Source organism: Olea europaea, chromosome 6 (genome assembly GCF_002742605.1).
Source record: "Olea europaea var. sylvestris chromosome 6, O_europaea_v1, whole genome shotgun sequence".
NCBI classification, from domain to species: Eukaryota; Viridiplantae; Streptophyta; class Magnoliopsida; order Lamiales; family Oleaceae; genus Olea; species Olea europaea.
The window spans coordinates 18,953,566-18,977,007 of record NC_036242.1 but is presented as its reverse complement, the minus strand read 5'-3'; the positions used below and the strand labels follow the sequence as shown (position 1 = coordinate 18,977,007).

General features: G+C 34.1%; 1 protein-coding gene across 1 annotated transcript; it reads left to right on the top strand.

Moving 5' to 3' along the window:
* Window positions 1-13,973: 13,973 nt before the first annotated feature.
* LOC111396078 (probable rhamnogalacturonate lyase B) lies at window positions 13,974-23,216 on the top strand. Its single transcript, XM_023022355.1, has 15 exons — window positions 13,974-14,195; window positions 14,279-14,400; window positions 14,864-14,923; window positions 15,605-15,724; window positions 15,812-15,931; window positions 16,052-16,193; window positions 16,627-16,797; window positions 16,874-17,029; window positions 17,103-17,209; window positions 17,326-17,413; window positions 21,566-21,707; window positions 21,787-21,943; window positions 22,082-22,198; window positions 22,511-22,637; window positions 22,724-23,216. Exons 1-15 carry the CDS (start codon window positions 14,154-14,156, stop codon window positions 22,973-22,975), a joined length of 1,923 nt encoding a protein of 640 aa, XP_022878123.1. The 5' UTR covers window positions 13,974-14,153; the 3' UTR covers window positions 22,976-23,216.
* The last annotated feature ends 226 nt before the right edge of the window (window positions 23,217-23,442 follow it).

Here is a 23,442-nt window from a genome sequence, read left to right as displayed (position 1 = left end):
CTTAGGGTTATGTCTATTTTTATACTATTCAATGTTATGTGAATAGAGCATAAATATTGGACTCTAGAGTGGGTGTAGAGTGCCTACGACAACCATAACCAGTGCATTTATAATTATGTCAATCTGAGTAATGCTAATTAGCACTAGTGGCGCCAGTAGTCCAGGTGAAAGAATATAGTTCCAATTAAATCTATAATTGTAAGAATGTCGAACCCACTTGATGGTGTTAGAGAGCAGTATTCTATCAATCTTTAAGGTCAAGAACACAATATTTTTCAGTGAAATTATTAATTCCATTATCAAAAGACAAATATTTCCTTAGTCTGAATCTGACCCTCTCGCATCTTGAATATTCCAAATTAAAAATACCATCAATACTGGTTGGATGGGGAGGAACCCACTTGTGATTAGCTTCTCGTGACCCAACAATCCCCATTCATTTTTTTTCTTAATTCAAAACACCACAAAGTTTAGATGAAGTTTTTAGGTCTCCACCTGATCTCGGGAGTGGGGTGGGGGAAATAGGAATACCCCAATCATGTTTTATTAGTCGAAACTCAAAATACACAACGAAGGGGCATAAACCATACCTCCAGAGTTATAAGCAGATGAGAAGTAGGAGCGAGTTAAAATAAAGCTCTAAATACTACTAGTTTCATTTAGGGTGCTATTGATTGTGAAATTGAAATGTGCATAGAAACAAAATAAATTTAAGGGAATTTAATTGTCAAGAACTTATTTGTATGGAAATTATTAATTAAATGCATTTGATTAATTTAGTTTTTAACCTAGAATATGTTGGAAAAATATGGCAATGGAGAACAAAAAGGAAATCAAATAAGGAGGAAGAAGATAAATTATATCAACGAATGCTTGAACAAGAAATTACTCTCGATATCGTCAAACATTATTTGCCTCCTTCCTGATCTTTTAAGGATTCCCGATAAATAATTTGTAGGATTAAACAAGCATTAATGAAGAACACCAAAAGCAAAAGTGTTTCTTCAAAGTGAACGAGTGAAAATATTGGCTATGAATATGTGATAATCTCTCTTTTTTTGTGGATGAAAAAGTGGGGATAGAATTCATTATATTTTTCTTGTACTTGGATCACCTAATTATAGGCCATCCCATGAAATAGTGCCTAACATAGGATGAAAAACCATCAAATTTGAATAAAAAAACGATTAAAAAAAAAAACCCCAACTATCAGTTTTAATAACCATGCGACTGCATAGCTACATGGGCTATAGACATGTGGTCGCATGGTTATAGCTCCAGCCCTTCTCAATTCTTTGAAGGGGCCTATGCAACTGCAGGCCCAAAAGGGCTATAGCCATGTAGTCGCATGGTTATAGCTCCGACCCCTTCTCAATTCTTTGAAGGGGCCTATGCGACCTCAAGCCCAAAAGGCCTATGTGGTTGCATAGGCCATTTTTATGGCAGTCTAATTTATTATTTTTTTTCCCACTTTCAATTCATCTATCCACAAGATTTTGAACAACAATAAAAAAATTCTAACAATTTCTCACTTGTTTAATATCAGTTTTACTCACATGATCAAATATCAACACTTGTCCGTAAGAACTAGATATCTTTTGATTTGAATCTATTCATAATATAAACCTCATAAAGCATTATCAGAATTCCAAGTAGCTAAAGTGTTTTGAACTAGTTATTCTTTGTGACAATACCGATGAAATCACACACACGTGTTAAACTTTTTACAAGCTCCTCTAACTCGCTTAGTGCTAATATAGTCTTGCACTAATCTTTTTCATTGAACTTTTAAAGAGAGAAAACTCCAACTCTCTGATGAGGCAACACCACCTTGAAGTTCATATATGTGAAGTTCTTCCAATATCTTTGTTACTTTTAGAAATATTTGTATCCTATACTGAACTTCATTAAGAGTTTTATTTTAACTCATCCCTCCAACAATAACAACCAACACTATTTTCCAAAATATAGAATTTAATACATTTAATAGTGTTGAAATCCATCCACTTACCCAATAACTTGCTATTACCCTTTGAACCTAAAAATACCAGTTTAGTATACTTTGGTAGGGTTGCTGTTATTGGTGGATCTATTTGAAGAGTTTTAATCCCATTTTGTTCGATGTCGATCTCACTAACTCTTTTATGAGAGGTTTGATAAATGGATTAGTTAAGTTCTCACTAGACTTAATAAATGTCACAGAAATTACTTTAAGCATGATTAATTTTCTTACATACTCGTGTTTTAGACTTGTATGTCTAGACTTTCAATTGTACACTTCATTATACTCTTGAGCTAGAGTAGCTTGCCTATCACACAAGATAGGTATAGAAGAAATATTCTTTATATCTAGAGGTATTTCATATAATAAATCCCTTAGCCACTCAGCTTCTTTCCCAATTTCGGCCAATACTACAAACTCCAGCTCCATAGTTGAATGAGTAATACAACTTTGTTTTTTAGACTTCCAAGAAATTGCACCACCTCCAAGAGTGAATATCCAATCTGAAATGGATTTATTTTCTCTTGCACTTAATATCCAACCTATGTCTGTATATCCTTACAAGATTTTAGGAAACTTTGTATATTGTAGCCCAAAGTTTTTGATTTTCTTTAAGTAACCAAGAACCCTATCGATAGCTTTCCAATGTTAGGAACTCGGGTTGCTAGTAAACCCACTTAGTTTATGAACAGCAAATGCTACCTCAGGTCTTGTACATTGTGATGCATGCATAAGACTTTCAATTGCACTTGATATTTGGATCTATAGGAGTATTAGCCTCTTTAACATTCAAATGTTTGAATTTATTTATCACATTCTCAACATAATGTGATTGGCTTAGTCTAAAACCCCCTACGATCCTTTTTAACTTTGATACCAATGATAGTGTCCACTTCTCCTAGATCCTTCATTTTGAAAGTAGAGGATAAAAACCTTTTTTCTGTAACCCCATCTATATTGTTGCTAATGATCAACATATAGACACACTAAAGTGATTATATTATCATTTACATTCATATAGAGGCATTTATCTACAGAGTTGTGATTAAATCCATTTGATATAATTTTAGAGTCAAATTTCTCATGCCACTTTTTAGGGGACTTTGTTTTAATTCATATAAGGATTTAATTAATTTGCACATCCTACATTCATTTCTCGGTAGAATAAACCCTTCTGGTTGTTCCATAGAGACCTCCTCTTCGAGATCTCAATTTAGGAACGCCGTCTTGACGTCCAATCATAAATAGATGCTGGTGCAAGTAAGATTCTAATCGAAGTTATCCTAGTCACCGGTACATATAAGTCAAAGTAATATATTCCTTCCCTTAGCTACCAGCCTTGCTTTGTTAGTGTTAAGTGTTCCGTCAGAATTGTATTTCTTCCTAAATACCAACTTACAACCAATGACTCTAGAACCTGCTGGTAGATCAACCATTTCCCAAGTATTATTCTAAATAATAGAATCAATTTCATTGTTTATTGCTTCTTTCCAAAATATGCAATGTCTTAAGAATTGTTCTTACAACATCTTTCCTATTTCCCTCTACTATGTAAAATGAAATAAGCTAGGAATCTATTTCATCTTATCCTAGGTTCTTTTCTTTACTAGTTCTTTTACTTCTTCTAGGTTCATTTTCAACATGTCTTATGGATGTCTCTTCTGGTGAGCTTTTAAAGGTTAGAACATCATTTTCAGATTTCCTAGCTATCATTACATTCTCGAAGAATTCCACATCTCTTGATTCTATTATAACATCCAATTCAAGATTTAATAATCTATAGGCTTTGCTATTAAGAGCATGTCCTACAAAGGCACATTTGATACCTCTAGGACCTAACTTGGTTCTCTTTGAATCCATTTTCTTACAATAGGCAAGGCGCCCCTACACTTTAAAATAATTGATATTTGGTTTTCTACCTTCCATATCTCATATGAAGAAATTTTATTCTTTTTCATGAGAATCCTATTTGTTATATGGTAAACACTAAGCAAGGCTTCAACCTATAGATTAAAAGATAGTTCAGAATTTAATAACATAGTATTTATCATTTCCAAAAATGTTTTTTTCTTTCTTCCTGCTACTCCATTTTGTTCTAGTGTTCTAGGTACAGAAGCTTGATTTACTATTCCATTTTGTTAACAAAACATATTAAATTCATTAGAAAAATACTCTCCACTTCTATCACTTCTTAAAGTCTTTAATTTCTTCCTATTTGATTTTCTACTTCAACTTTATAAGTCTCAAAGGCACTAAAGGCTTTATCTTTCTGTTTTAATAAGTACACATATGCATACCTAGAACAATCATCAATAAAAGTAATAAAATATTTATTACTGCCTCTAGTTAGCATGCCATTTAATTCACACATGTCAGAGTAAACAAGTTCAAGTAATTTCATTGATCTTACTACAGTTTGAATTGGCTTCTTAATCATTTTTTTTATTTAACATATTTTTCTAAGTTATCAATATCACATTTGATTAATCCACATTTAATCATTCTTTTCAGGGTATTAACTCCTATATGTGCTAATCTACCATGTCGTAAATTAAATGAATCAGTAACATAAGCAAAAGACTTGATTTTATTAGAGTTATCCTCAAAAGTACATAATTTGACCATTCCCTTAGTGGAATAACTTTTTCCAACAAAGTGGTAATTATGGGTTAATACAAGTTTTCCAAATTCAAAAACAGATTTAATCCCAGGTTTTTCCAAAAGAACTCCACATACTAAGTTTCTATTCATTTTTGGTACACACAAGATATTTGTCAAAGTGATTTTTATTTCCTGAAGTAAAGATGAGTTCAACATTTCTTTTGCCAATCACCTTCGACCTTCCTTCATTCACGTTTGTATTTCTTGATTATCTTAAATTTTGAAAAGAGACTTATCATAACATATATGGATTGCAGCGCATATATCATACCACCAACTCAAAACTTTACCTTAGGTTACATTGATTTCGCTCACCGTAGCGATAATTTTGTCAACGGAATTCACTTGTCCTTCCTTCTTTTGTTATTTCCTATGCCTACAATCTCTAACTTATTGTCCCAATTTTCCACAAACATAACTTGGTCCTTAGATTTGCTTTTGAACTTCCCTTGATCCTTTCCTTTTAATTTTGATGGAGTTGTCCACATTGTTCACGACATTTGCTTTCGAAGAGCCATCATAAATGAAGAATCTTCTTCCTATATTCTTTCCATGAACTGCGGAGTTTAGCAATAATTGGTCCCACTCTAAAAGTTTTGAGAAGTTCGATTTTCACCACTTTCAATTTGTTTACAATTATTTGTAATTTATGTACTTGAGACAACAATGGTATATTATCCAAAAATTTGAAATCAAAGTATTTAGATATTAAGAACTTTTTGGTATCTTTCTCATTGGCTTTATATTTGCTTTCAAGTGCGTACCAGATCTCCTTTGCTGATGTAGTATTGGTGTAGAGATCATAGAGACGATCTGACAAAGCATTTAGGACATGGCCACGACATATTAATTCGTCCTCTTCTCCCTTTTCTGCACGAATTTCTTTGATGTCTTTGTCTATTGCATCCGGGAATAGGCTTCAAATTCGGATCAAGGACGTAGAAGATCTTCAATGTCGTCAGAAAGAACTTGACTTTGTCTTGCCATCTTATGAAATTTACGCCATTGAATCTGTCCATGCGTACCAGATCTTGATTTATCATTTTTATAGTAGCAAGTGTAGATTTCGTCTCTATCACAGTTAGAATGATCAAATAACGTTTGAGATTATTGGAAAAATATAGTAATGGAGAACAAAAACGAAACAAACAAGGAGAAAGAAGATAAATTATACCAACGAAGACTTGAACATGAAATTAATCTCGCTGTCCTCAAACCTTATTTACCTCATTTCCGATGCTTTTAACAATTCCCAACAAATAGTTCATAGGATAAAATAAGTCTTAATGAAGAACACCAAAAGCAAAAGTGTTTCTTCAAAGTGAACAAGTGAAAATATTGGCTATGAATATATGATGATTTCTCTCTATTTTTATTTTTTTTTTATTTGTGGATGAGTAAGTGGGGATAGAATTCAATATATTTTTCTTGTACTTGGATTACCTATTAATAGGCTTAGACAAGATCCCACGAAAATAGTGCCAAACATAGGATGAAAAGCCACCAAGTTTGAATAAAAAAGGTTAGAAAAAAACTAACCCCAACAGTCGTTTTTATAACCATGCGACCGCTCGCATGGTTATAGCACAGGCCCCTTTTCAATTCTCTGAAGGGACCTATGTGACCGTAGGATAAAAAAGCTGATGCGGTCACTTAGGCCATTTTTATGGCACTCCCAAAAAAAAAATTCATTTCTTCTCCAATTTCAATTCACCCATCCACAACATTTTGAACAACAATAACAAAATTCTAACAGAATATATTATACTTTTTCATTTTCTATTAGTGGATAGATGAGAGAGAGAGAGAGAGAGAGAGAGAGAGAGAGAGAGAGAGAGAGAGGGGGAGTGTAAGTGAACTGCCTTTGTTTTAAGAAAAATATGGTTACATGACAAAAAGTTCAAAAATATTTTTCATGTAAAAAATTGTTAATCAAACATCCAAAAGTAGAAATTTTAGTGAAAAATGACAAATTCCATTTAAAATAAAGCCAATCAAACACAATATTAGTACCCTAAAGGGTGGGACTAGGTGTAAGGCCGGAGGAAAAGTCCCACATATGGGGTGTGGAAAAAGGATGGCAAACCGATTTTGATGGACTAATTTGGGCTTGGGTGCCAAAAGGTGCAATTTTTTTTGTCCCTTTTTTTTTTTAGTTTTTTAAGGTTAAATAAACTAATTAATTACAAGAAACATTCAATAAATAGAAAAGCGGAAAGTGGAAACTTACAAATCACAACACGTACATTAAAAAAATAATTTTTGTATTGGATGACATGGAAGATGAGTTAGAAGAAAAACATCACATTGAATTGGTGTCTAGAGTTACTCAAGAGTTAGACTATGGAGTGAAATGTTGAAATTTAGACACGATGAGTATTGAAGTCTACCATATACAGAAGATTTTATTTCTGCCATATTTGGAATATACAGAAGATTTCCCTGTGATGCCATATGTCGTATGTAGACGATTTAATTTCCTTATACAGCACATTAATTTTACTATATAATTGTATAGTATATTGACAATTATTTCGGAATAGAATAATGAGATTTTCACCTCAACATGGTATTAGACCATAACAGATTCTAGAATTTTTTTCTCTCATCTCTACCCTACAATGGCTGAAGACATTGCAGCCGACTCCTGTACTGCCATCCTCAAATCGATCAATGATGTTTCTTCTCCATACTTTATTCATTCTTTGAACTCTACTACTGTTGTTCTTGTCTCTCTCATCCTCAATTGTGATAATTACTCACAATGGAGTCGCTCTATGCGAATTGCCCTTAATGCCAAGAACAAGATTGGTTTTGTTGATGGATCATTGAAGAAACCTATAGCTCTTACCGCTACCCAACTTTGGAGTCGATGTTCTGATATGGTACTAACTTGGCTTCTCAATAGCATTGACCGTTCTCTCTCTGGCAGCCTTCTATATTTCACAGATCCTCATGAAGCTTGGGAAGACTTGCGATACCGTTTCTCTCAAAGCAATATGCCAGCCTTCTTCACATCAGATGGGATATCATCATGTTGAAACAAGAAACCCTCTCAATCACTCAATTTTATAATGTTCTCAAGGAACTTTGGGAAGAACTTACTACCCTACAGCCCACAGCAAAGTGCAGTTGTGGAGTCCACAAAGAACTTGATACTCTCCTTACTACTGAATGTGTTTTTCAGTTCTTAACTGGCTTGAATGTTCTTTTGCAGTAGTTAAGAAGTCAAACATAAGCTATGGATTCTTTGCCTGGTATTGGAAAGGTCTTATAATTGGTGCATCAGGAAGAAAGTCAGTGATTTCTTCACTTTTCGTCTCCTGCCGCGGATATTGTTGCCATGACTATTGTAACTCGTACCCGTCCTCATAATCCTCTTTTGCTGCCAACTCCAAAAGGCCCCCCTTTGCCTAAATAGCCTCACTGGAGTGGGTGAGTAACATGATGGTTTATACTTCTACAAGCTCGTTGCCGCGGCCGCCCTGACCGTCACATCTACCTCTCAATTTAACTTATGGCATCGGCCTCTTGGCCATCCCTCAAACACCAGTTTACCTGCTTTTATTTCTGTTCTGAACAATAGATCTTGTTGGGATGTTTGTGCCCATGGAAAGCAAACGAGACTTTATTTTAGCCCTGTTAACCATAAATTTACATTTGCTTTTGAACGTATTTTTTGTGACATTTGGGATAGTTTTCCTACCCCTTCCACTTGTGGTGCACATTATTTTCTCTCTATTGTTGATTACTATTCCCGAATGACTTGGATTTATCTGATGCGCTTTAAGTGTGATACACTCTCTTGTTTACATCAGTTTTTCAATATGGTAAATACTCAATTTAACACTAAGATTAGACATATACGCACTGATAATGGACAGGTATTCTTATCCCACAACACACAAAACTTCTTCCATGATCATGGCATTCTTCATGAGTGTACATGTGTTGACACATCTCAACAAAATGGAGTTGCTAAATGTAAGCATCGACATCTTCTCAATGTTGCTCATTGTTTATGTTTTCAAGCTAACCTCCCTCTTAATTTTTAGGGTGAATGTGTTTTTACTGCTGATTATTTAATTAATCATACGCCTTCCACCCCTCTGCAACTTATGACTCCATATGAAAAAGTTTTCAAGTAACCTCCTACTTATGATCATTTGCGAGTGTTTGGTTGCCTATGCTACGTTCAAACTTTAAAATCTGGTCGGGACAAATTCTAGCCTCATGCTACCTCCTGTGTTTTCTTAGGATACCTTCTTAGTCACAAAGCATATAGAGTTTTTGACGTGGATGGCAAGAAATCTTATCTCTCGTGATGTGAGCTTTGTTGAAAATGTTTTCCCATATGATGTTTTCAATTCTCCATCTCCCTAGACCCCATCTTACCCTTACCAATTCTAGATGTTCCCCTTCCCACTTCACCTATTATGCATAGTTCTCATCCTGTCCTTACCTTTAACTCCAACCCCCCTTCACCCTCTAATCCCACTTCAATGGTGCCTTCCCAAGAACCAACACCCCCCTCTCGTCCTCATCGAACCATACATTATCTTACCCGTCTTCAAGATTATATATGCCCTACCTTATAGGATATAGCAATCACTACTACCACTTCTTCATCACCGACTTTGGGTACTCATCATCATCTCTCACATTTTGTTTTTTACTCTAAATATTCGTTGCCTCATTTTGCTTTCTCAACATCTTTATCTCATACACTTGATCCTACTAGTTATTCTCAAGCTATTAAACATTTACGTTGGCGTGATGCCATGTCCACAAGACTTCATGCTTTAGCGGCTAATCATATATAGAGTCTTGTTCCCCTTCCTCCTAAATGGGTATTCAAAACCAAGTTACGTTCGGGTGGATCCATTGAAAGGCATAATGCTTGGTTGGTTGCCAAGGGTTACACTCAAGTTAAAGGACTTGACTACCATGATACCTTTGCACCAGTTGCTAAACTCGTCACTATTCGTTGTGTAATAGCCATTTCTGCTGCAAAAAATTGGTATCTTCACCAGCTTGATGTCCACAATGCCTTCCTTCATGATGACTTGGATGAAGAGGTATTCATGATCCCACCTCCTGGCTTTTATCTTAAGGAGGAGTCTCGGGTTTGTCGTTTACACAAGTCCCTTTATGGTCTTAAACAAGCATCGCGTCAGTGGTACTCTAAGTTATCTTCTGCTCTTCTTTCTGTGGGTTGTAGAAAATCTGGGGCTAATCACTCTCTTTACTCATCATCAAGGCAAGTCCTTCATCGTTGTCCTTATCTATGCGAACAACATTTTATTAGTCGAGAATGACTTGGAGGCCATATTTACACTCAAGGATTATCTTACACTTTAGTTCCGTATTAAGCATATTGATGTCGTCAAATATTTCTTGGGTATTGAAGTTATTCGATTAAGTTCTGGGATTTTTATCAATCAACGTAAGTATGTTCTTGATATCTTGGCTAACATAGGCAACCTTAGTACTTGCCCAGCTCTTTTTCCCATGGAGCAAAATTTAAAGCTCACAATTGAGGATGGTGAGCTCCTTCTTGATCCTAGCCTTTATCGTCATTTAATTGGTCGCCTCATTTATTTGACGATCACTCGTCCAGACATGAGTTATAGTGTCAATTTATTGAGCCAGTTCATGCACTCTCTGCGAGAACCTCATTACCAGGCTGCTTTATGTGTTCTTTGATATTTGAAGGTTACCCCTGCTTATGGGTTGCTCTATCCCTCCACTTGTGACTTTTGAATTTCAGCTTTTTCAAATTTTGATTAGGCCAGTTGTCCTACAACTCGACCCTCGACCAGAGGTTTCTTCATCATGCTTGGCACTAGCCCCATCTCATTGCGATTCAAGAAGCAAAGTGTTGTTCTTGTTCATCTACTGAGGTCGAATACTGGGCTCTCACCACCACTACATTTGAATTACTTTGGCTTGATATGTTTCTTCATGACTTGGGTATTTTTCGTACTGCTCCTATGCTACTCTTTTGTGACAATCAAGCTGCTATCCACATTACTCATAATCCAGTCTTCCATGAACGAACTAAACACATAAAATTTGATTGTCATCTAATCTGTGAGAAATACAAAGTTGGTCTGGTTCAACTCATTCATGTTCCTCTGTCATCCCAGCTCGTAGATGTCCTTACTAACCACTCAATCATGATCTCTTCTCTCATTTCTTTCACAAGTTGGGCATTCCAGATCTTCATATTCCAACTTGAGGGTGGAATATTGAATTCTACCATATACAGAAGATTTTGTTGCTGCCATATTCGAAATATACAAAAGATTTCCCTATGGTGCCATATGCCATAGATAGAAGATTTAATTTCCTTGTACAGCATATTAGTTTTACTATATAATTGTATTGTTATTGACAATTATTCCGGAATAGAATAATGAGATTTTCACCTCAACAATGAGATACACTTAATATCCAACAAAATTGAAGTATGCTTTTAAAATAATTATGATATTTAAGTTTCGATATGGAGACACAAATATTCCAACCATAATCTGCATTCATGGGGAAAAAAATGGATGCTAAGAGGGCAATTAACCTGTGTCTCCATTCCCTCTCCATACCAAATTGCTAGACGAGTGCTGTTGTTAGTTGCCTAAAAACCCGCAGCCTTGTTTCTTAAATTACAGCCAAAATATAGTATTAAAGGCATCTTCAATAAACTCTCTAAATACAAAATGCTTTTTATTTTAGATAGTTGATGGTTAAAGGTAAGCTCCAGTAGACTATCTATTTTAACATTCGAATGATTGGCCTTTGAAATTTAAAAAAAAATGAATAAAACATAAGGGAAAATTAATAAATGTTTCGGGAGAAAAGAAAAATAAAGAGCCAAAATAGAGAACATTATTGGAGTGTATTGAATTTTTAATCTCTAAATCTAAAAATCATCTCTATTATGTATAAGATGTCATTATAAATAAATAGTCTCTTAAAGATAGTTTAAAATATGTAAATTTGTGGGCTCAAAGGCTATAAGCATTGGGCTTGTGTCGAGCCTCAATTAAATGTGTGAGATGTCCATTGGTTGAATCGGTTGACCAACGCATACTAGAGAGGGTCTAAGGGCCTCAAAGCTAATTAGAAATAAATACATGTGCATCTATTATGGCACGATGTCCAATACCATGCACTTATAGTAACATAAGAATTTTGCTACTTGTACATCAAAATTGTATAAAAGTAGTTATCGAAAATGATGTGGAGGAAAAATATTGAACAAAAACGTGATTGTATTTTAAACTAGAAAGTAGTAAATTGCCATCTGACATTATGTAATATCTTATATATATATATATATAGCAAGATCCATTCCTATGAATCCATTATGATTAGTTTGCTTAACTTATTTTAATTGCACGCACTAGGTGATAGACTTTCATAGATTTTAACTTTCAAAATATGAATTATTTTATTTAATTAATGGTCTTAAATTAATTAAAAATATTGAAAACATAATAACACTTTATATGCTTTGGTTCATAAGGCTTGAGACTTGATTTTGCTCCATTATAAGAGTGGGCGCGGGTTGAGATGGTTCAATTTTGAAGAGAGCCGCAATCAAATTGAGAACAAATGATTCTCTTACATCGAAACCATTGGTACCGTAGATAATTATGGAACCAATCCAAAACCGTTCTAGTTTAGTTTAGTTCAACTTCCATCATTATATTGAAAAATGAGAGTCCCCATCGATTTCAGCTTGTGTAGTACACTCAAGGTGGATTCTTTAGGGATACGTTGACACTATAAAATCTTATAGATTTTTTCAATGATGGTCCGACTAAAATAAACTATATTTTATTGAGTACACTAAAGAAGATAAATTTTAGAGGCATAATTAAACAAACACATGAGATGTGTGAAAATAAGGAGCTGTCACCTTAATGATCTAGGAGTTGTATGGAGATACAATTGAAAACAGTATCTATCCAAATGTTTTATTGAAACTTGTTGAGTGCACTCAAGGTTTTAATATAAGAGATGGGATCCTAGCTTTATGTGACATGAACATAAACTTAGTAAAGCAATGGAAGATAATTAATTTTATAAACGACCATGTTAAATTAATCGATGTATGTTATGACATATAACAATAAAGAGCACTTTTGAATTCAAAAATATAAGGGGGTGTTTGGTTTGCCGTTTCCTATTTTTAGTTTTCGAAAACGTCCAAAACGCGATTGGTCACTCGTTTCTGAAAATGCATTTCTAAAAACAAAGAAAAATTTATAATTGAAAACTCAAAACGATTTTTTTCATTTTGAGAGTATTCAATTAAAAAACTCAAAACGCTCAAAACACACCGTTTTTCAATTTATTATTATTATTATTTTTTTTTTAGGGATGCTCAACAGTTTTTTTAAAATAGTAAATTCACCAATTTTAAAATATATATTATCTGGTAATATATTAACATAAAATTATTATGTTTTACTAAATAATCAAATTAATTGAATAAATGTCATAAAACAGTTTCTAAACATTTATTATTTATTATTTTATTTTTGTAACAAGAAAAAATAGTAAGTTCACCAAGTTTAAAATATATATTATCTAGTAATATATTAACATAAAATTTTTATGTTTTACTAAATAATCAAATTAATCAAATAAATGTCATAAAACAATTTCTAAAAATTTTAAATCAAACGCATTTTCTAGTTTTCTATTTTTAGAAACCGTTTTTCAAAATGACAAACCAAATACATTTTCTATAATTTGAAAACAATCCCTCAAAACAGAAAATCAAAATAGAAAACACAAACGCAAACCAAATGCATCTTAATTTTTTATACCCTACAACAACGTGCTTTTCATTTTTGTTTCGTCATTTTTCTATTTTCGAGAAATATTTATTGATTTCCTCTCATCTTTTAAATAACATATAATTATTTACATGTCAATGGTCAATTAATTCAAATATAATTTGAATAATTTAAAAGTAAACTATGAAACTTATAGCATATTAAATGCAAGAATTAAGAATATAGAGTAAGTTTGACTCTCAAAATTTAAAAGGCTGGACGCACTCTGTATTTCAAAAAGTTGAAATAGAAAGTATCTTATATAAAAATTGCTACTTGTATATTTAAGTCTTTTGAAGTGAGTTCTTGACGTTATGTATTCACAGTAGCTATATATATTGAAACTCTTCCAAGAATTATGCGGCAGTTGTCCCCCACATGAGCCATGACTTCGTGCTTGGATATCTTGCAAGCTAAACTCCATGTTTCATACCAACTAATTAATGCCCGGCAAGCAAAGAGATTACAGATGTAAATTTCTACAAGCATTCATCCTTTGCACTTGAAGTCTGGATCCCACTATTATATATTCTATGATTTGATCATATCAGCAATGCATCACAGCAAGAAATTATACATTACAGAACAAACATCTTGGTGTTTTATTTGGTAAATTTCAATCCAGCAGTTCGAAGAAGACGATGAAACCTTTAAGACTACAGTTGAATGTTCAAGATCAACATGTAATTTAAGAATGCCAACGTAGTAATATTCGAAACCTGATAATTGTTTCATGTCTCAAAACTACGGTTATTTGATTTTATAGGTGGTTATGGACAATGGCATTCTTGGAGTCACAGTATCAAAACCAGATGGCATTGTGACTGGAATTCGATATAATGGCATCGACAATCTGCTTGAAGTCCGCAATAAAGAATCAAATAGAGGGTAATCAGTCTGAATTGACAAATTCAAGTATATTTTCTACTTACAGAGAATCCGGGGCATGAAATCTTTGTAATATGATTCTGGGTCGCCCCTTTGTTTGATTTCCAATCTCTTTTTTCTTATTTTTCCCTCTCCTATTTTTTGCTCGGGCAACTATTACCTAATTTGTAGATGCTAGTTTCATGCCTTAACAAACCGACTCAACTATCTCGATTCTGTTATTTTCCTCATTTTGTTCGGACTATATCCACGCATAGTGTTGATTAATAATACAAAAATAAACCAAAATGAGTGAAATATCTATTCAATTAACTAGCATTTTTTTATAAATAGTAGACACTATAAATGTACAAATTACACTTATCAATCATGAATACATTATCAGTGCTTCTCCATTTTCTGGAAAAATATGTTAATTTCTGAATTAGTTGAGACATAACAGTTTGTTTGAAATTCTGTGCAGCTACTGGGACCTTGTTTGGAGTCCAGCAGGAAGTACTGTAACAACAGGAACATTTGAACTGTACAATCTCTCTCTCTCTCTCTCTCTCACATGATAATAAAATGTTAAATGAATTTGATTATTCTGGCTATACTAATTCAATGGGCGGATCAAGAATCGGATTAAAAGAGTCTGTAGTAGACATGACTGAGCTGAGGGTCTTTCCTATTCTACTGGTATGCTTAACTGTGCTCCATAACTGGCTTCTCGGTGTAAGAATTTTGTAGGCTTTTAAAAAAAAAAAAAAAAAAAAAAAAGGATTTACAAATAGAAAAATGAAATGGGCTGGGAGAAACTGGGCTAAAGCCCAGCCCAGCCCAGTCCCCCCTAAATCTGCCACTTAATTCATGTACCATCCATCCCGAGCTCTGTAGTAGACATGACTGAGCTGAGGGTCTTTCCTATTCTACTGGTATGCTTGACTGTGCTCCATAGCTGGCTTCTCGGAGTAAGAATGTCGTAGGCTTTTTAGCCATGACTTCACCCATGCCATGATATTTGTTAGAATAACTTGCAATGCATTTGATAGTGTATGGCTTCTAGTATTCCTGGAGCTCATCAATTAGTTAACCATAGACATATTTTAATTAAGAAGCTCCTGAGCAATTGCAATAATCAGTCATTGTCCTAGAATGTTTTGACAATTAATTATTCAAGCCTGTCTTCTGTTAAAAATTATAAGAAGAAGAAGTGACAATGCAGGATCAGAGGAACATCTTTTAGAGTTGTCGTGGAATCTGGTGAACAGCTAGAACTATCATTCTTGAGAACATGGGATACCTCGGTCGAGGGCAAGCTTGCTCCATTGAATATTGACAAAAGGTTATGAAAACTTTGTAAATCCATAAATGTAATGAAATGCTGCTTACATGTTGAAATCATGTTGACAGTGAGGGAAATGATTGCCAGGTTCGTAATGCTTCGTGGTTGTTCCGGCTTCTATTCATACGCCATTTACGAGCATTTAGAGGGATGGCCCGGTTTTAATCTTGACGAAACAAGAATTGCATTTAAGCTTCGGAAAGACAAGTAAAACATCTGATTTCGCCTATCTTATCTATCAGTGATTCTAAATGCTTCTCAAATAAAACTGAAATCTTCATTCATTAATAATTTGACACAATTTTACTAACTTGAATGAACATTTAGGTTTCACTCTATGGCCATGGCAGATAACAGGCAAAGATATATGCCCTTACCAGATGATCGTTTACCGGAACGAGGACAACAATTGGCATATCCAGAAGCAGTCCTTCTCGTGAATCCTGTGGAGCCAGAATTTAAAGGAGAGGTACAATACTTTTTCAAGTTTATTGATTGTATCTGTTGGAGGCTGCAACCATCTCATATCATTGGAAAAGCAATTGTTGCTCAATGAGGGAACGCAAACCCTTTTAGGACATTCGACCACGATCACTGAGTGACCCAATCCCCAGGCTTAAGAGGGACATTGTTTCTCCCCAACAATCACACCCTCAACATGACACACTCGTTGCTCGGACCCCATGAATATGGCACTAATACAACTTCTTGGATTGGGAGTTAAATCTCATTTGAAAATCAATTACTGTCCAGTCAAGGAAGGCTAAACCTTTTAATGCATTCGACCGCCATCATTTGACTGACTCCTTCATGAACTTAAGAATGGCATTGTTGCTCCCCAACAGTGTCATATTCTTAAATGTGTATATTCACCTATTAGTTTGTTCTTTAATTACCCTCAGGTGGATGATAAGTATCAGTACTCTTGCGAGAACCAAGATCTCAAACTTCACGGCTGGATATGTATGGATCCACCTGTTGGGTTTTGGCAGATTAGTCCTAGCAGTGAGTTCCGATCAGGAGGACCTCTCAAACAAAATCTTACTTCGCATGTTGGCCCAACTACTCTCGCTGTAAGTATGTACTAACAAGTATTTAATTAGTTAATAGCAGCCGCACAACTCAATCAATATGGTATGGTATATTCAGATGTTTATTAGTGCCCACTATGCTGGAATCGACCTAGTGCCTAAATTTGGAGAAGGTGAGCCATGGAAGAAAGTCTTCGGTCCAGTTTTCATGTATCTTAATTCTAATATGGAAGGTGATGACCCGCTTTCTCTCTGGGAGGACGCAAAGAAACAGGTTCAATATACATATCAACGTCTAAAAATGCACGACACATATGATCATAAATTCATAAATAATAATCAATCAGGTGTTGGAAGAAGTTCAAAGTTGGCCATATAGTTTTCCAGAATCTGAAGATTTTCAACAACCAGCTAAACGGGGCAATGTTAGTGGCAGGTTATTAGTCAAAGACAGGTAACTAAATTTCTAGGTTGATTTTCATTCCAATTTTGAATAAATCAATTGATATCATTTGGACGCTATTTCTAGTCTGAACTTTTTAAAGTGATTGTCAATCTTATCAAATTCAGGTATATTAGTGATAATTATGTTCCAGCAACAGGCGCATATGTAGGCTTGGCTCCACCGGGAATTGAATCTTGGCAAAGAGAATGCAAGGTGATTTCTTCATGAATACCATCTCCTAGTGGAGTATTGTTAACGCTAAAAATGATCAAATAAAATACAAACTTACAAGGAGACGAGCAACCTGGCCTCCAGCCAACGAATGTATAATCTTCAAATTTGGGGAAAAATAGTAAAAGATACTTGTTTATCTCATGTTCACTTATTTGTTCTTTGCACAATCAAGCATCTTATCATAAACTTCGTAGGCTCCTCATCCTTGTCATACTCATAGTATGTCGAAAACCAATTTTGGGAATGTCAAAATCCTTATTGGAAGTTGTGTGCAGTGGGAACGAAGCTATTTGCACCTTCACTAAGTGAGGTCCTTGCCCTACCTGAATTAGATACCAGATCAACACGATTCACTGTGACATCCTTAAATCCCAATATCTATAAATCAAAACTTAAACAGAAATAACAAACACCAAGCCTAAGGCTTCGATATTCAACCAAAATGCCTATTCACCACGTTGAGCATCCAAAAAGTGTGGTCAATGCAATAAATCAACTAGCACAATCAAAGATTATATGCACAGAGGCCAAACCAACACGTCAACCAAATAACACTCATATATACAATTTTCTCTCGAACAACTCTCTCTCAAGAATTACACCAAGTAACCAGAGGTTACTGCTCACCAAAAACAGATTAAAAACCCTCACCACACTCCATTTGCAGATTAAGAAAATATCTAAGAATGAAGATTACATAGAAAAGATGAACGAGTGCACAGAGAAAAATAAACAGCATAACCTAGAATGAAAACCCTAGAATAATGTGGCAAATGAGAAGACAACGAGGTATGTAAATGATAGGCCATTAACCCTCACACTAATAGCTACCAATCAACCATGTAGCATCATCTCAACTTTCAATCTTAATTACCCAAAGTCGCATAAACCATAAATGTGCAAAAGCACACAAAGGATGCAATTGACTCAGGCTTCAATTTATATCAAATCATTGGGCAAAGGTTGAGCCCAATAGCATATTAGCCCATAAGTGTTAATCATACAATCCAACAATTTCCACCTTACTTGACATCTTTTGATCATACCTAAGTGGACATAGAAGTCAACTTCTTCTGCTTCATTTTACTCCAAGTACCTGTACAAATTTTAACCAACATTAACCTTTAGGAGATTTAAAGAAACTTTAAATTTAAATAAAGATAGTGTTTTCGTACCCATATCTGTAGAATTACATTTAGTAGAAATCTTCTCTATTTTTAAAACTTTTTTTTTTCTAATATACCTCTTATAAAAAAGAAATTTAAAATCAATATGCTTTGTCCTATCATGAAAAATAGGATTCCTACTTAAATGTATTGCTAACTGACTCTCAGAAGTCAGAATATAAGATAGCATTGTTACCAGCAATACCAGTTTCAATTAACAAACATTTTAACAAAATATCTTCCTTTACAATATCTGTAGCTATAATATATTTAGCTTCTGTACATGACAGAGCTACAATTTTCTGCAATGGAGACTTCCAGCTAATGCAAGTATCACTTATAGTAAACACATGAGTAGATGTAGATTTTCTTTTGTCATTATTATAAGCAAAGTCTGAATCAACAAAGTCGTTTAGATTAATTCCCTTATCAAATTTATGAAACATTAATTCAATGTTATATACTCCTTTTAAATATCTTAATGGCCATGCATAGCTTCCCAGTGACACTTACCAAGATTGCTTATGAATCGACAAACGACAGGTACATCAAAGACTAAATCTAGTCTAATACAGACCATAACATACATAACTAAACCAACAACATTACAATAAAGAATTTTAGTAATTCTAATATGTTCATAGTTTTGGTACAATGTTCAATAGATAATTTAGTTATGAGATAACTATGAATTTTAGTTACCAGAGAATTTTAGTTTTCTTGATTTTCAAATCTTCATTGAAAAATTCAAAGCTATTGTCAGTTCTAAAAATCTTTACATTCTTATTAACTTGATTTCCAACAAGAGTTTTTGAATCTTTAAAATGTTGGCAAGTATCAGATTTATTTTTCAGCAAGATAACCTAACTCTTTCTGGAAAAATCAATAAGAAAATATTTAAAACCTGAATAAGTGTAAACAGAAGCTAGTCCCAAAGATCAGCTTGCATGTAATCAAGTATAGACTCATATTTATGGATACTTGTAGCAAAAGGTAATTTCTTTCGTTCACCGTAGATGCAATGCTCCCAAAATGATAATTTTTCAATCTTTACAGTACCCCAAAGATCTTGTTGTTTCAACCAATGCAAATTTTTTATCACATATATGATCGTCTTTTGTGTAATAATTTAGGTTTACTATTTTGGGACTTAGTGGACCACTCACCAAGGATGAAGCTTTTAAAACGTAAATCCCATTATCCTTAGGACCCTTAATGATTTTAGCAAAATTTATTTGAATGGTAATAATTCATTTACTAAAATCAAATTTCTTGAATAAAAAATATATCTCTTATTTTTTTTTTAAGTCCCAGAGCATTTCCATATTTCAGTTTTGACAATTTTTCCAATGCCTTTAATTTTGCAAGAACAATCAAAGGAATTCAATAAAGTATTCTTTGCAGGTTGTATATGAAAAGTGCACCCTGAATCAAAAATCCACTCATCTTTAACTGTAGTTTGACTAGACATATAAACTTGTGCATTTGAAGCCCCAGCTTCTTCATAAGTTACAGTGACTTCACCTTCAACCTTTTGAATGTTTTTTATCTCTACAATTCCTTTATAACATTCTTTTATCAAATGCCCCATTTTTCTACAAAAATAACACTTCTTTCCTTTAGCCTTATTCTTATTCTTTTATTTACTTTTGCTCTTTCCAGATTTTTCTAAAAAATACTTTCCTTTCCCTGATTCTTTATTTGAAAAATTATTATGGTTTCCTTTTGAAATGTTTTTGCCTTTTGTCTTCAAACTTATCCTTTGACTCACTTTTAAATTTCAATTCTTCATTTCTCAAAGAAGAAATACAGTAATGGAATTTCTTCCAAATTGAAGGGCATTGTTCTAATTCTTGTACCTTTCAAATAAAGAGGTTAATTTGATACCGTTGATCATCAAAGATAGTCTCACCACTATTGATGAGATCTAGAGACTGTTTATTAAATTTGTCAAAGTTTATATCAATACCACTTGTTGGTATTCGTGATTCAAATATATAATTCAAAACTTTAACACAAATAAAGAACGCCATGATTTGTTTCATCCTAAGGTCGGATGTTCAGTCAAAAGGGTTACTCACACATTGAACATCCACAGATTGTGGTTAACACTCTAAACCCATTAGCACAATCGAAGATTACAAGTATAGAGGCCAACACCCAACATATCAACCAAATAACCCTAAGATATATCTCTCGAACAACTTTCCATGAACTATTACACCAAGTAACCAGAGGGTACTGCTCATCAAGAACAGATTACAAATAGAGAAATGATGAATGATCACACAGAGAGAAAGAAATGGCACAACCTAGAATGAAAACTGTGGAACAATCTGGCTAATGAAATGACAACCAGGTATTTAAATGAGATAAGCCATTTACCCTCACATCAATGGCTATCAATCAACCACGCATCATCCCAGCTTTCAATATTTATAAAACAATGTCGCATAAACTATAAACACGAGAATACACACAAAGGAGGCTATCGGTTCACGCTTCAATTTATATAAAATCATTGGGCAAAGGTTGAGCACAATAGCAGATTAGCCCAAAATTGTCAAGCACTTAAGCATACAGCCCAACGCCCATGTTATTCATGTCCTCCTGATACGACACTTAGAATATTAACAATAATTGTTGGAGTAATTTATTTGCCAGTATTTACAGGACTAGTAACCTCTTGGTCAAAGTTTCCATTCGAAGTTGCCGATGTGCTAGATTCAGAAAGTTCTTCATGTACTAACTCCTCCATAAAAAACTTTCACTGACAACAAATTTTCAATTAGCCAACTTTGCATTTCAATGTCTCTTAAGTTGCAAAACAGAACAGTACGAGATTTAAGAGGTCTAGAGGAGCATTGCTAGTTGTAGATTTTTTGTTAAGTAATTAACTTAGCTTTTGGTGTGACATTTGCCTACCATTTCAAAAACTATATAATAAGTTTCCGTTTTGTTACAGGACTATCAATTCTGGACAAGAGCAGATGAAGAAGGCTATTTTACCATAAGTGACATCCGTACCGGGGACTATATTCTCTACGCATGGGTACCGGGATTCATAGGAGATTACTTAAATAATGATTCGATTACCATAACATCAGGTTCTTCTTCTCACGACATCTGCCTATCTTTTGAACAATTTGTCCCTTGTCTATCAAGTACTGAATCCTTGTAAATCAGGTTGCTTCATCGATATTGGCAACCTTGTCTATGAACCCCCCAGAAATGGACCAACCTTGTGGGATATCGGCATCCCTGACCGATCTGCTAGAGAATTTTACATCCCCGATCCCAACCCTAAATTTATCAACAAACTTTATGTCAATCATCCTGACAGGTTAGAATTCCTAACTGTTACGTCATGTAGCTGATCCATAAGTTACTGAGAATAAGGTTTAGCTTGTTATTTTCGTGTCTGCTCTCGGTTTCTAAAACCTGGGAGTAATTCTCTTGTTGATGTGTATCGTATCCTCAGGTTTAGACAGTATGGATTATGGGAAAGATACACGGAGTTGTATCCTAACAGTGATTTGGTCTATACGGTTGGTCAGAGCGATTACACGAAGGATTGGTTTTTTGCACAAGTTACCAGGTTAACATAATTTCTAATTATCTTAAAATTAATAAAAATAAAATCTGTTTTCATTTTCAATACATAAGTATATCTGTATTGGAATATAATCATGTTATGGGAAATGTTAACTATTTTCCTATATATATATATACTTTACTCTTGATTTTTAGTGATTCTGCATGTAGTTGATATTTTTGAGGCTGCCTTTCTCCTTTTTATTTCTCTTAAATAAGACAGTCTATTGGGAATATTGTTCTGCTACTTGAGATCTCGGTTTCTCTTCTTGCATCAAACAGAAGTAGTAATTTTGTATGATTTCGTGTCTTTCAGAAAAAGGGATGAGAACACATACCAAGGCACTACATGGCAGATTAAGTTTAATCTAGACATGGTCAACCCAAGTGGAACATATAAATTGAGATTGGCTCTTGCATCTGCAGCTCAAGCCGAATTAGAGGTCTGCACTTGCATGTTCCATCTTATCAAACCGAATTACGTCATATATTGACAATGATGAATAATGCTATTTATGAACATTTGTAGGTTCGAGTGAATATTTCCGACCAAAACCCGCCACTATTTTCGAGTGGAATAATAGGAAGTGATAACGCAATAGCCAGACACGGGATTCATGGTCTCTATTGGCTCTTTAATGTGGACATAAGAGGTACTCTACTGGTCCAAGGGAACAACACAATTTATTTGACACAAGCAAATGCCACAAGCCCTTTCCAAGGAGTCATGTATGATTATATTCGTTTCGAAGGCCCACAGATTGATTTTTCTCCAAGTTGATGGGAAGATTCAACCTTTATTTATACTTGGAATTAATATCACCTCCTTAATAATGAATGTTTACCTTGAAGACAGATTAATTCATGTCTAATTCTGTAAGGTTATGTCTATTTTTATACTATTGAAAGTTAGGTCAATAGAGCTTAAATGTTGGACTTTGGAGCGTATGGTGCCTACAATGACCCTATCCAGTGTATTTGTAGTTATGTTTATATGAGTAATGCTATTCAACACTAGCAACGCTAATATTCTAGCTCCCATTATCAAATTTATATCTAATTAAATATAAAAATATTGAATTCACTGGTGATGCTAGATAGTAGCATTCTATATATCAATGTTCAAGATCAATAACACAATAATTTACAGTGAAATTATTAATCCCAAACAAATATCTTCCTAGAGTTCCAAATTAAAATCCCATTAATATTGTTTCGACGGGAGGATTTCACTAGTTATTGGCTTCT

Excerpts from the sequence above, each read along its gene's own strand:
- LOC111396078 (XM_023022355.1), top strand. The coding sequence starts at position 14,154 with ATGAAACCTTTAAGACTACAGTTGAATGTTCAAGATCAACAT. Across the intron at positions 16,798-16,873 it reads TTGGCCCAACTACTCTCGCT|ATGTTTATTAGTGCCCACTA; the intron begins GTAAGTATGTAC and ends TGGTATATTCAG. Across the intron at positions 17,030-17,102 it reads GGGAGGACGCAAAGAAACAG|GTGTTGGAAGAAGTTCAAAG; the intron begins GTTCAATATACA and ends ATAATCAATCAG.